Source organism: Xyrauchen texanus, chromosome 26 (genome assembly GCF_025860055.1).
Source record: "Xyrauchen texanus isolate HMW12.3.18 chromosome 26, RBS_HiC_50CHRs, whole genome shotgun sequence".
NCBI lineage: Eukaryota > Metazoa > Chordata > Actinopteri > Cypriniformes > Catostomidae > Xyrauchen > Xyrauchen texanus.
Window position 1 is genome coordinate 24,776,683 of NC_068301.1, and position 15,482 is coordinate 24,792,164.

Sequence of the window (15,482 nt, forward strand, 5' to 3'; positions counted from 1 at the left end):
TATTACATCCATTGCCAGGAGTGTGTTTTCATGCAGACCAGGGGTTCACAAACTTTTTTGTTAGTCAAACCCCTGTGACCTAAATGTACTTGAAGTAACCTACTGAGATTTCAAGAAATGTTGATAAAATGTTAAAAATATAGATTAAATCTATAGATAAAATATAGATTATGTATATAAAATCAGAATAATATGATACATTTTATTCGTTTTAATGTTACACATTTTATTTAAAAAAGTATGCACTTTTATTCAATTAAATTTGGTATTGGCCCCCCAAAAGCCTAAGGGTTCATTGTTTACGTGTTGTTAGAATGTTTGTGAATCTACTCTTTTTAAGATCTTTGTAGACAAATGATAAGCATATTATAGAACAAAATGCTTTTACAGATGTTTTGGCTATGTACATGTGCTTACATGGGAAGTTTGTTATGTATCCCATCTTATTTGAATTCTGTGCTGCAGTAATAAATTACACAGTGCATATGCTGAGTGTGTTATATACAGTACCTAAAGCATTGTTTTCCGGGCCGGCGGGGCTCTGCTGCCTGGACTGACTGCTGCTAGAGCTGCTGGTCTTCTTAAGGTCCTCTGCATCACTGTAACGACGGATCCAGTAGTTGAGCTCCTCCCGGTCAGCCTCCTGGCACCTCCGCAACACCGTCAGGGAGCGACGTGTCTTCTCCACCATGTCCATGATGCAGTTCAGCAGCTGGGGAGGAGACCAAGATAGAGTGTGACCAAAATCGCTCTGAATTAACCAATATAGATATAAAATACAGAACTCACTTCATATATTTAAAGTTACTAAAACACTAATACCAACCCAGAGAAAATTTTTAATGGTCAGGGATTGATTGCTCTTTATTTTTTTTATATATCTCTAAAAAGATTACTTCATCTCCAGGGTATTCAGTGGAGTTCTTAGTTATGTTTCTTTCAACAATCAACTTTGTCTCAGATATTTGTCCAAAAACAACTTGGGAGAAATTAAAATCACTGTTGACATACAGTAAGTGTATAGTGTTATAAAATGAAGACAACAGATCATTTGTATTTGGAAGAATTTAATGAGAAATGTTCTCATTAAATGTTTAATGAGTTTATTTAGAAATATCTGACTTTTAATTTCAGACTTCAGACTTCACTTCAGACTTCAAACAAAATCTGAGCAACGTTTTTGAAATTGATGAGATCTCTTCTGAAACTCTAGAGAAGACACATGTGAGATTACCGGGGTGTTTTTCTCAGGAGCAAAATCTGAAAAGTGGGAGACTTGAGCGAAAGTCCCCATTTAATCTCATGGCTGCCTAGGAGAAACAATCGAGATATTACAGAGATCTCCTTTTTGATTTTTCTTTCCTAAGACAATAAACATGCAAACACAGAAATGTAATTGCAAACAAACTTTTCATGTTATATTCTCTCTCTCTCTCTCTCTCTCTCTCTCTCTCTCTCTCACTTGCTCGCACACACAAACACACATAAACTTTGGATAGTAATAAAAATGTTATTACTTTTCTTACATGGTCAAGGTGCTTCCACTCTTCTGCCCATTCTCTGTCTGTGAGTCTGTGATCTATGACCTCCTCCTGGCGTGTGCCGCCGTGCATCCCTGAAACACAAGACAGCAAGAGAGAGAGAGAGAGTTAAATGTGTTACTATTTGGGCCCCGGTTTCTCCATTTCTCTTGCTTGCCCTCATGGCGTGTCGTGCCCGTCTGTTTCACAGCCATAGCTCACCAGATTCCTGACACCATCCATCACTCACACACTCTTCATTCCTCACACGCTCTCATTGCTCACTCCGCTTTCCCGAACTGCCTGCGGGCACACTCTCTCCCTCTCTACATGCCGCACCAGACAGAGCTGCCAGGCTCGTACGTATCTTGTGCATATATCACCGGCTAATGCGCTTCAGTATTTTTAGCAAATTTAAGCCTGTTATGGTGAATTGGTTTTATGTAAACCTCAAATCATTTTTAAAGGAGTTTATGTTCCTGATCCAACTGAGGCTTGCCTGATTTAACTTCTAAGAGTCTGAGTGGCACGCAAAAGACTTGAGAGGACTTGAGGCGCTGGTGACTACAGCCATGAAGAAAGCAGCTTTGTATGTGTTTTTCCTCTTAATCATGTTTTCCATGCAGAAAACATGCATTTTTATCCTCAATCAAATGAATTTGCCCCATGATATAATTTTAATTTATTATTCATTTATAAAGATATAATGTATGAATATATAAATTATTAGATATTTTATAATATATTTATTATATATTATTTTATTGTTATAATATGTACAATATTTTTATAGTGATAATATTTTTATATAAATACTTACAAATTATAATAATAATATTTAATACCCTTTCTTCCCAAAAATAAATAAATAAATAAAATTGTGACATCATTTATTCCAAACAACAACTGTATGACTTTATTTATTCCATAAAATACAAAAAAGGAGCTGTTAAGGCAGAATGTTAGCCTAAGCCACAATTAACTTTCATTGCATTTTTTTTCATACTATAAAAATGAATAGTGAGTGAGGCTGTCAGTCCCTAACATTTTGCCTGTATTCCACGGGAGAAAAAACTACATACATGTATGCAACAAGAGGGTGAGTAAATGATGAGAGAATTTTTATTTTTCAGTTAAGTAGCCCTATAAACTTTTTTTTATTACTTTCCAAATATATCATATTTATTTAAAACTTGAAGATCTAAGCCATTGACGACCGCAGCGAAGGAGAAAATAACTCATATTGCATGTCTGCGGCTCAAATAATCATTCACAGCAGAGTAACACTTTCATTAATTATACTTATGTAATGTGCCCTCTCTTACCCAGAGGCCGAGGGCGGTCGCGGAGCTCACGGTGATTAGGGTTGCGGTATGAGTCTCTGTAGTGGTGTGCAATGGCCATATCATCCAGGCGGTAGTGCTGTGGAGGGGGCTGAGTAGGGTGCTGTAGGCCGTTGGGCTGGTAGGAGAGCCCATTGGAGGGGCTGAAGCGCTGGCCTGGGCTCATAGTGCACGGCCTTTTACTGGGGTGCTCGGGGTGGAGTGGCTCCCGCTCAAAGCCGTTCTCTTTGGTTCTGAAAAGAAAGAGAATAATCCAGAGTGAGGAACATAAGGAAACAAGGAGGGAAAAACCTTTTTCATGCCATCTCCATCATGTTTTTCAAGCTCCAAACAAGTCTTTGTTTTCAGTTTCCTCAATCAAATACATTTCCTGTAATGATCATTTTTATTATTTACCTTTATTTATGTCATTTACATTTTTACTAAAGTAAAATAAAATAATAACAGAATAATTGATTCTGATTGCAAGGGCCTGTAATGTAGTGATGCCCTATTTGGAAAACTGTTTGTAAATCACTCAGCTGAAAGTGAGAACTTGGTTTGGGAGTAAAAATGTGAGGTTAGTAAACCATTAAAACCATAAACATCACAGGTTTAGATTCTACAAAAATGAAATGTGAGTGATGACTCAAAGTAATCTGTGAATTTCTTTGTTGAAAAAGTTAATTGACTTGAACCTTCCAAACAAACATATTCTCTAAGCATTTACAGCAAACTCTACATCTTAATATAAAACATACATTTGTTATATATATTTTTTAAATAAGCATGTATGTTACTACAAAAATTTGACAGAAAATACTGCACAGGGACTTCTGGGAACACATTTGTGTGATGACTAATAACCATTTAAATAAATCATCCAAATGATAATATTCTCTAAGCACTCAAATTAATCTCTTTAACTTAAAAAGAAAACACAGCACAAAAATAGCAAATACATAACTAAAAATATATTAAACTACAAAAATGAAACATATGGGTATCTACCATATGGGGATTTCTGGGAACACTTCTGAGTGATGACTCAAATAAATTAGTGAATTGTTTGGTTGTATGGTTTATGTTTTTTTTTAAACCTATTTGAAAGAATTGTGAACTATTGCAATATTTAAAGAAGCATGCATGTTCCCACAAAAATGAAACGTAAAATGGTGCACAGGCACTTCTTAACTGCCCAAACGAACATATTATCTAAGCACTTAAAGCAATCTCTATAACCTAAATCAACATTGCAAAATATAGCAATAACTACACATGTATTTATCTACAAAAATGAAACCCTTCTAAATAGGAACACTTCTGAGTAATGCCTCAAATGAATCTGCAAACTGTTTGTTGAACAAGTTCATTGAACTGAATCATCCAAATGAACTGAATCTCTAAAATGAATCAGACTTCCCAATGTTACTCTAATATACTTTCTCTCTGCTATGGGTCGGGAGTGAAACTACTCCTGGTTCATTAAGAGACTGTCATCTCATTTGCTAAGTACAAAAGCAGTTACAATGCCTCCATCAAGTATGGTGTTGTCAGTAAAGGGAGGTCTTGAAAGAGCACACATGATGACCATAAGAGATGTGCTTTACACAACAGTCAGTGCACCCAACCCCTCTCACACTGCTCTGTACTTCACTTTCATGTGTCATGGGTCCAGGTGTTCACAGATGCTGGTACTCGAGTGTGTGCATGTGTGTGTGTGTGTGTGTGTATGTGCGTGTTCCTTGGTAACCTCTGAAAGAGACTGAACTTCCTAATGAGCTGCTTTTATGAGTTGCTAATGCGCATCCATCACCGTCCATATGCTCCTCAAAGCAACAACCTCTCTCCTCCACCCACACCTCCAAAACACAACTGCCTTTATTTTACCCCAGTCTCATGCATTTTAATACCAATTCTAATTCTATACACTTTTGCAAAATACCCCTTAGGCTGATACATGACCCTTTTGTGCCGCACATTTTGCAATAATGACTTACTGACTGTACACTGAAAAAAGAGGTACTCTAAAAAATATGCTTCATGTGGTCAAATCTAAATTGGTTTCATTCAAGTCAAAATATTTCATTCAAGTCATAATATTATGTCTGACTCAACTTGAATATATTAGGTTACACCAAAAATACTAGTTTTAAGGGTAAGATCAAGTAGAAATAGCTCAGGGTAACAATTGCAGGTTACCACTTTTTAGTGTACATATCCCTGCTTAAATTCAACATTTCCTCCCAAAAAGCCTCTTTTACCTCAACTATCAAAATGTTTGGGGTACACTGAGAAACATAAGTTGAATTGAATCCTCATTTTATTCACCTTTTTTATTTGCAAATATACACTGTAGGGGTTGTGCAGCACAATGGAATATTTTATTCAAATAAGTCTCTGCACACATTTCTCTTCTAAATGAGATGAACGCTACTAAGCATGCATTCTCAGGTTCGCTCATCTCTGTAGCCGTAGCTATCCGATCCTTTGATATTAATCAGACTGAACTGACCATACATTGTGCTCTGTGATTAAGGACAGCAAAGCTCCCTTTCAAATTCCAATATTGCTTTCTTTCTCACTCTCTTTCACCTCCTCATTCTGACAGCAGAGAAGCCGAGCTTAGCAGAAACAGAAGCGCTTAGCCAGCTGTATCTGAGCTGAGGTTCATCTGTATGTGTTATCAGCCATGTCCCCAAGCTCACCCAGCAATGCTTTAGAGCTCATGCAAAATATGCAGGTATTACATAAAATAAAAAGATCGAAAGAGAGAAAAAAAGAAGACTGTATACTTGCCTTTAATAACCACAAGGATCTGAGCTGATATCTTTGATATAAGATCCTATACTCCAAAATTATATTTCCACACTGAAAAGGGGAAATGCAGAGCTATTGGGAGTGCTTTTATTTATAACAGCTTTTATTTCTCTTCTCTTGTTCTCTTGTGGAAATCCACTGAGCTTTCTGCAGAATTCTGAGGGTGTAGATTCCGTGTGGGCCAACTCATGTCCATTTCAGTTGACTGAGTACCAAATGTCTACAAGAACAGGTTTATAATTCCCTCTCTTTCTTGCTCTGTCTCCAAAGTATTTATCTGCATTCTCCAGATGTGTCTGGTTCTTTCAGGTTCTGCTCCATTTAAGGAACCACAGAGAACCCAAATGATGCATGACAATATAGACACTCATAACCTGCTGACACATTTCCATTAGCCCTCCGGCTGTTTTAAAAGTATCTATTCCTAAAGTTTGAACGCACCTACTTAATCCTTATTTTACTATTTTCCACATTATAGAATAATAGTAAAGTCAGCAAAACTATGAAATAACACAAATGAAAATATGGTGGTTATATAGTCCAAGTCATTGAAAAATGTCAATCAGATCAAAAACGATCTTATATTTTAGCTTCAAAATACCCATTATTTGCCTAGATTACAGCTCTGAACACTAAGGGTATTCTCTCAACTAACTGAAGTATCATGAATTATCCTCCTGAGATGCTTTTTTTCCTCTCCTTTTCTCCTCAATTTAGAGTGCCCAATTCTCAAGGCACTCTAGGTCCTCATGGTGGCGTAGTGATTTGCCTTAATCTGGGAGGCGGAGGACGAATCTCAGTTGCATATCTGCGCAACTTATCACGTTGCTTGTTGAGCGCGTAAGCACTTAGACATAGCGTGTGTGGAGGCTTCCTACTATTCTCTGCAGCATCCATGCACAATACACAACGTGCCCCACTGGGAACAAGAATCACGTTATAACGAGCATGAGGAGGTTACCCCATGTGACTCAACCCTCCCTAGCCAAATTAGTTGCTAAGGAGACCTGGAGTCACTCAACATGCTCTCCTCAGATGCTTTTTAAACAGTATTAAAGGAGTTCCCATGTACCTGGATACCTATTGGCTGATTTTACTCCACTCTCCATTATAACTCACCCATTAAAAAAATATAAAAAAGAAAATATTACTTTTATTAAGAAATGTATACGTAAGCACAATCTACATTTGTCTACAAAACTAATTTCAAGCATTTAAGCATGTGTATTTAGATAAAGTTTTTATCTTAAAAAACGAATTCAGTCAAGTGTGTCCAAACTCTTAACTGGTTGTGAATGTTTATCGCTAACCTCATCTGAGAATTGAACTACTATGAGCACTTGTTAGACTAGCATTTATTTGATCCAGCTAATTACCCACCAAATGTAAATCAATACGATTGTTAAAACCATGAATGTTCAGTTCACGCTCACCTGTCTGGCGTCCTCCTCTTGCCATTCTCATTGACATCCATTAAGAGTTCGGATGAGTCGACGGGTGAAGTGGTGCTGGTGTCTAGCAGGAGCTGCTCATGTTGGGCAAGATACTGTGCCGGGTTCTGCTTGGCCAGCCGTGCACAGTGCACCAGTTCCCTCTGCAGTAGTGGCAGGTTGGCCTGTAGGGAGAGATAGAGGTCAGGCTGTTCTAAGTAAGCGCACAACTACAAAGTTGTCGAAGCATAAGTGGCTCTAAACACTGCTTTTTGTTTACTCATTGTTATCATTACAGGTACATTCTTCCGAAATAAAGACACTCTTTCACTGTTTCGAGCAGCACTTTATTTTGACCCGAAACATGCATTAGTGCCCTGGGCCCTTGATATGAGCAATCATGGTCAACATGGAAAGTGCCATCTTCAAAGCAGATGGTTTTGGGGGGGAAGCAACGTTCGCTTTCATTCTCTCTCATTTCCCTCTTCGTCTCACTCGTGATTACTAGCTGGCCTGGCTTTCTCCGAAAGCACTTGGAGGCCTCTGCACTTCAAAGACACACTGAGGAGCATTTTCATGGCAGATGAAAGGTTTTTGTGAATCTCCATGCAGCAACAGTCGGACTATTGCAGCATCTAAACAGCAAAGGTGTTAGTACTGGCCTATTTTCTCTCTCTGTGCTTTTCTTTCTCTGTCTCTTTGTTTTCTTTCTTTCTGCCTGGCCCTGTGACTCTGATCTAAGACTATAATCAGACATCTTTTCAGATCGGGAATATTCTTTAGTCCGCTCTCACAATGTGCCATTTCAGTGATGTAATGGCTAAAATTAGAAGCAGTGTGTTGTTTGAATATCGAGTGAAAGCAGAACTAAAGCAGAACTAAAGCACGAACATTCTTAAAGTGTGTCAAAAACATTTGCCACTTGTTATGAACAAAAATAATTTAAAAAGGAAAAAATTATTTTAGATTTTGATCAATTTTAATGATGAAAATGAGGATTGTTTAACCTGTTGAATCGCACCCCCTTTTTGAGCACAAACCATGAAAATGACATACCTCAACTTAAATGGTTGTATTTTCTGAATCCTTTGGAGTATGGACGCAGTTGTAGTATCTTTTGAAAGAAGAAACTTTGGGCTTTATTTACCAAAAGTTATTTTTTTAAAGTTATTTTTTTAAAGTTAGAGAAGCTTAAGTTCATAGTATTGGAAATATTTTGTGCTGAACATGTATTTATAATGTAAAAAAACAATAATAAAAGTGCCAAGACAACCCAGAAATACAATGTTCTCAAGGCCACACGTCTAAAGAAGTTATGTTTCAAATTTTAAAGATGATCTATCAAAAAATGAGGTTCCTGCAAGCTTTTTTCTCTGAAAATCGCTGCTGGTGTACAGAGTAAAATTAATGCTCCACGTTTCAAGACTATGAAGATTATGAATAAAACTATGCCGCATTTTATAATAGACTTTGGAGACAGGCTCATTTTGTTTACAGGACTCTAATATATAAGATCATATACAGTTTTACAACATGAATGCTGCTCATAGTTTGTTGAAGAACGATGACAAAGTGTAATTCTTTCAGGCGAGATCGCAAAGTGCTATTGGATGTTTTTCAATGAACGCTTGACATAGACAATTAACCCAAGTGTGCTGAACTGGATTCATCTGGCTATCGCGTTTTCATAACAAAGGTATGAAGTCCCGTTTTGATATTGCATGTTTTCATTTGTACTCCTGGTACAAATAACTAAATTGCTGTTTCTGGAGCATTGCTATCATGAAACAGAGATCAGATATCAATGTTGAAACCTTAGACCTTTGAAAAGATGTATAATTTGTTAACATTAATTACATTTATAGACGGTAAATTACATTGTACCACGGGCGTCGGACTGGGGGGGGTAAAGTGTACCGAGTACCCAGGGCCCGAGGCAGGGTGGGCCCCTTAGAAGTCAGTTTTCTATACATACATATTTGGTACGGGGGCCCAGCAGTGCCGTCACTCCCGAGTGCGGTGAAATAGCGTATCAACAGGTTAAAAAAGGACCTCCTGGTTGCTAACTGTATTATGTAATGGTCTGTTGCTATTTTATGAGGGCAGTGAAATTACTTTGACCCCCAGTGACCTCAGAATATTATTATTATTTTTGTATTATTTTCTCCCCTTTTTTCCCCAATTTGGTGTGCCAAATTCCTAATGTGCTCAAGGTCCTCGTGGTGGTGCAGTGACTCGCCTCCGGGTGGTGGAGGACGAATCTTAGTTGACACTGCGTCTGAGACCGTCAATCCACGCATCTTATCACGTGGCATGTTGAGCGATTTACCGTGGAGACATAGAGCCTGTGGAAGCTCATGCTATTCTCCGCGGCATTCAAGCACAACTCTCCACGTGCCCCACTGAGAGCGAGAACCACATTATATTGACTATGAGGAGGTTAACCCAATGTGACACTACCCACCCTAGCAACCGGTCCAACTGGTTGCTTAGGAAGCCTGACTGGATTCACTCAGCACGCCCTGTATTCTAACTTGATCCATCTACACTGGTCGCTTATTTCATTAATATGGAAAGGAAGATAGCGAGAGTAAGAGATGGGGGTGGGGGGGGTGTTAGACAAAGAGGCGGGGGAACGGTTAGGCTGGTGTGCCGTGTGTAAAGGCTGTCATTTATGAGGCTGTCAGATGACTACCTCATAAATGTTTAGATGTTTAGAAGGACCTCCTGGTTGCTAACTGTATTATGTAATGGTCTGTTGCTATTTTATGAGGGCAGTGAAATTACCCCAGTGACCTCAGAATATTATTATAATTTTTTTATTATTTTCTCCCCTTTTTTCCACAATTTGGTGTGCCCAATTCCTAATGTGCTCTTGGTCCTCGTGGTGGCGCAGTGACTCGCCTCCGGGTGGTAGAGGACGAATCTAAGTTGACTCTGCGTCTGAGTCCGTCAATCCACGCATCTTATCACGTGGCATGTTGAGCGATTATTTATTAAACTGGAAAAGCTAGCGCAATGTAAAATCATCCAATTTAGGTTGTTCATAACCATTCTTATATACATTTTTATATACAATTCCATTTGACAATTTACAGTACACATAATGCTTTTACAATATGCAGAAATTCATTCTGCTTGTGCTTCATGAAGGAGGTCTTGTATTTATTTTAATATAATTCCATAAACAAATACTAGGGGTACGCCTTACCGTACGTTCACACCAGAGGCGGCGAGAGCGTCAAATCGACCGGAAATCATTCTTTTTCAATGACAGCCAGCGTCTCTCTGCGGCGAGTCTTGGGCGGCGTGGGCGTCAGATGGAAGTTCAAGTGCAGTCAACATTATGGTAATGAGCTGTGACGCGGTTCGGCGGCAACCAATTGGAATATAGAAGTGCTCCGCTCTAGCGAAGTCGAGAACACAACCGTGTAAACTTTGGTTCCCACCAAACATTCGTTCCGAAGATAAAATGTAGAAACGAATTATTGCCGTGACGGGTTTCCCTGTAATATATGACCAAGACCACAGTTATTATTACAAAAGTATTTTATATTAATAACAAACAACTGTAATTTTAATTACTTTCTGCCATCGATCGATTTCTTATTTTCACATTTTAAAGAGTTCATGAGGATATACGCTACTTGTGATCGGTCGGCAAAATGTAAATGGTCGACATGTCTGAATGTTTAAACTGCGGCCCCTTTAAATATAGTTCACAAAACAAAGCATTCTGAACAAACGTTGCCGCTTATTTCAACTACGTCAGAGCGTCCACGAGCATCCTTGAGCGTCGAAGGCAGGGCAGCCAGAGCGAATTTTGACGCTCTCGCCGCTTCTGGTGTGAACGTACAGTTATGGTGTGACACTATAATCTAAAACCATTTCAAACAGCATTTTGCCAATTCTTTTATAATTACTACACATACAGCTTATGATCTTAAGTTAATTGAGAGATTATATGGAATATTTTTCACAGAGCAGGGCCACATTAATGAACTAGTGAAGGCATAAAGTTGAATAAAATGATGAAAAACATAGTTCAATTATACATACATACATACATATATATATATATATATATATATATATATATATATATATATATATATATATATATATATACACACACACACACTCACACACACACAGATTAGGAATGTAAAAAATTGATTATTGATTATTGTTTGGCACGTTACTTTATCTATATATTTTTGAGGGCATGCTTTCAAATTCACAGATGGTCTTCTGTTTATATAGTATGGCGTAATATAGTTGGGAGACCACAATGGGGTGATATACCATTTACTGATGAAGCTAGGAAAGGCACAGGTACAGTATCACACAAACTGTATTGTAGAGCTCCTTGAAACACAGGAGGAGCAGATGGGGTGCAGCAGATGGCAGTCCAAAGTTACGAAGATATTTGTACTTCTCCAAGAATTAACAAAGTGACGTAAATGAGTTTGCAGGTCAGTGTATGAAACTGGTGTAACTGCGCAAACTGAACGATTAGAAATGGTGATGTTAATTATGCCTTATGCAATAACTCTGCATGTAGAACTGAATAGGTCTTTCACTCAAGCTGCCAAACCACAAAACTACTTTCTTGTAATTGAAAATACATTGTGTAGGCTATATGACAGATACATAGACACAATATCATCCAGTGATGGCTAGAGTAAATAATCTTTGTCCTTTGATAATGATTTGGGTCGAATTCAATGGAAAACTATGCGAGTGGCGCTCTGTGGCGCTGCAGAATTTTGAAGCTGAGCATTGGTGGTGTGCACACCTTTGTAGAAAATAATTGTTATGAAATTTAGATGTCATCCACCAGAAATGTCTGGTAAGAACCCCACTTTAATTAACCCTGCAGCTCACAAAGTTGTGTTGAGAAATATGTTGGAAAAGACAAAGACTATTGTGCAAAGAGCAACCTTATTTACATATGAAAATAAATCCCAATAAATGATATATCGATAATCATCAGAAAAATATTCCAATTATCAATGCATGAAAAAGATCCCAAGCTTAATGGATATACATTTATAGTTAATTTCCCTTACACATTGATATAAAGTTTAACTTAAAATCTTGATAAAATGTTGCTAAAAAAGTCCATGGACGGTTATGCGTCAACTACCGTAAACATATGCAATGACTTGACAATTGTACAGAGCGGATGATTTGGTAATGTCAACGTGCATTCTCCAGCCCTTTGTTCCTGTGTGGTCCATTAGCACACAGCTAGTTGGAAAGTTATCAAACACAAGCCGCAAAGTAGTTTGCCACGTATCTCTAATCCTTACTTCCTCTGCACGGCTAGCATGTGGTGAAGCACTGACTATGTCATGCTGAGTATGTCTCAGAGCAATGAGGCACAGAGCCATAGAGGAACGCATGTGATTACAGGCTTTATGGAGCCTGCTCAACAAAACTGGTGAAATATTAAAAGTTTATCTGACCAGAAATCCATTTAGAGATCTTAAACAAAAGACATCAACACAAAGGCGTTGAGTCCAGATTACATCATTAGCATGGCACACACTGCCCTTCCTGTAAACACTTCCCCGCAAACCCAACTCTGACGGGAGAGTTGCTAGACAATATTAGCCTAATGAAAAAACGCTGCTAATGCATATTGTTGCAGCTGCACTTCTGCACACTTACAAAAGCCCCTGTTCCCACAGCCATATGGTATTTGTCATTAAAGGCTCCTTTGAGGAAAACCACTAAAATTAGACAAGAGGGAGAGAGGGAGTGAGAGAGGCAAAAAAACACAAGTTGCATCTTTGATACCACCCCTCCTGACTGGATGAAACAGTAACCATATGGCGCAGAGCTGCGAGAGAGAAAGCCGGGGAAGTGTCCCTGTATGCTTCTCTGTATCCGTCAGCGGCTGCCACAAGCCCTAATGGGACTAATTTCTGCAACGCACAGCCGCCCAGGACAAGCAGTGGACAAGATGAAATGCCTGAGAAAGCTAGTCCGTGAGAATGGGGCCACATTCAGACCACATAAACTGGAGAGACCTCATTCCATCATGTTCTAATGGAGTAAACAACACAGATTTGATCCATCTATCCTGGTCGCTTATTTAATTATTATGGAAAAGAAGATAAAGATTGTAAGAGATGGGGGGTGTTAGACAAAGAGGCAGGGGAACGGTTAGGCTGGTGTGCCATGTGTAAAGGCTGTCATTTATGAGGCTGTCAGATGACTACAACAGCTCCTCTTACTGTGGTAATGGTTTCAGATGTGCCCTGCCCTCTGGAATTTAGGCGTCCATCAATGCATATGAATAAACAGAGATGATGGGTGCTGTAGGATGGGCCCATACAGCACTTTTATACTGAACAGGGTTATGAGGGTTCACGTCATGTTCCCACATTTAAAATATTACCAAAAAAATAAATACAAATAATGAATTAAATATGGTCCCAGTAAACAGGAAACCTGATGCCTTGCTGTTCATGGGGAAACCAATGTATCCATTTACCCCTTGCTTGTGCTTTAGAAGTCGAGGGCTGGGAGAACTATGCACATCTGTGCCTCAGTTGTTTAAATGTTTTCCAGATTGCTTTGTTTGTGCAATACCTTCAGAAACGGGATGACAAAAGGTCGGAGAGGGAAGTTGGTCGCTTCTTGCAGTTTGGAGTGGAATTCCTCAATTGTTAAAGTGGAGTTCTGCGGGGAAAGGGAAAAAAGACATACACCGATGAATACATGTGGAAAACTTTATGTGATAGTATTACTTATTGGAAGCAAAACTATATCCAGCAGCAGATTGAATGATTTGAAGACTTTAATAGGCGGCATATGGACGACTGTGGTAAAAGGCCACATTTGGGGAAGTTTGATCTGCGTTTACATGTGCCAAAGCTGACCGCATCATCACAAATACAAACAAATACACACACAAACACAAACACACACACACACACACACACGCATACACAATTACAGCTCAATTATTACACCACACAGATAAAACATGGCATAAACATCATAACATATACATATCAAATGCAAAGCACATGATGATGGAAGATATTCAGCTTGATCAGTTTAAAAAACATTTCTTGTTCGCTGCCGAACTGGCATGTACAGTGTCTCACCCCCTTTAAACTCAACACTCATCTGGCAGTGTAAACACATTTCTATCTACCCTCCTCTCTGCTCCATCAACTTTTAACAGACTGATTTGATGGTGACACTATTTTAAATTTTCTAGATGTTATTTCCGAGAGAGGAAAAGAGAGCGGGGAGTTGTATATTTCAGAAAAAATACACAGCCTTTTTTTCTCCCCTCATTTCCCAGACCTGAATTTTGTTACATTAGACTTACATCTGTTCGTCCAGATTGCGGCGGACTGTTTTGACAGCCAGAAAGCCTCCTGAGCTTTTCTCCAGCATCGGCGGTGCTAATTAAGTGTGTCACTCTTTTCAATAAAGCAGAGTTGGGAGCGAATTAAAGAGAGCCACGGAAACCAAGGGGACACAAAAAAGCCTCTGCGTGTAGACACAGCAAAAAATAAACAAATGCCCACCTAAAAAAAAAAAAAGCTTTCTTTTAGAATGCTAATTTAAGCAGCCCTCTTCTAGTACTGGCAGGTATTTTGCCATTGTTTATTCCATAACTACATATTAACGCTGTTACAGCTCATGCTTCATGTCTTGTTGTTTGAATTTTATTTCAATGCAGGTTATGTCTTAGCAACAGATGTGTTCATTTTATTTATTGTTGTTGTACAAGCCTTTATTCTCTCCAACAGCTTTTTGATGAAGACCAAACAAGATCCTTTTTGGTGGTCAGAAAGCAAAACAAATCCATTTCTTTTGTCTGTACGGGGAGCAATTTTATAGGTGACACAATAATCACTTGTCTCCTGGCAGAGAAATTTTGAGTCAGGATACTTTAATACTAGGATATCTATCCCCTTTCCAATTAAGAAGACAGCACTTTAATTTGCGGCAAAGGTCAATGAACCTAAACGTACAATTAATGTGGGCCAAAATTCTACATTTTCATCACAGATTCATTGATAACAGACTTACCACAAGCCCCAACACCAGCGTGCGCACACGTTCTCCTATCTCAGGTGAGATGTCATTGCCGAACTGCTGCAACGTCGTGAGGAAGCGTTTCAGCTTGCTGAGCTGCCTTGCACCACATGCCGGTGGGAGCTGCTGATTGGCCAGTGAGGAAGAAGAGGAAGATGAAGGTCCATTGCTGAAGCCATTGGGTGGAGATGGAGCTCCGTTTAGCGCGGTGGGAGAGAGACTGGTGCCGTTTGTTACTGAAAAGCAGAAAATAAATTATTTTATTTACCATGGATACGTCACCATGGGAAATTATTTTTAAAGGAATGTTTCATGTTCAG

General features: G+C 38.8%; 1 protein-coding gene across 5 annotated transcripts in view; it reads right to left on the reverse strand.

Moving 5' to 3' along the window:
- Positions 1–15,482, reverse strand: part of LOC127620210 (protein CBFA2T1) — a 95,170-nt gene that overhangs the window by 13,865 nt on the left and 65,823 nt on the right. For 4 of the 5 annotated variants that reach the window (XM_052093346.1, XM_052093349.1, XM_052093348.1 and 1 more), the window contains 6 exons: positions 15,157–15,398; positions 13,696–13,785; positions 7,096–7,277; positions 2,846–3,096; positions 1,518–1,615; positions 511–712 (listed from right to left, as the gene is read on the reverse strand). In XM_052093346.1, the coding sequence (XP_051949306.1) occupies positions 511–712; positions 1,518–1,615; positions 2,846–3,096; positions 7,096–7,277; positions 13,696–13,785; positions 15,157–15,398 (1,065 nt within the window). The remainder of the gene's footprint in view (positions 1–510; positions 713–1,517; positions 1,616–2,845; positions 3,097–7,095; positions 7,278–13,695; positions 13,786–15,156; positions 15,399–15,482) is intronic. The other variant, XM_052093347.1, reaches the window with a different exon arrangement.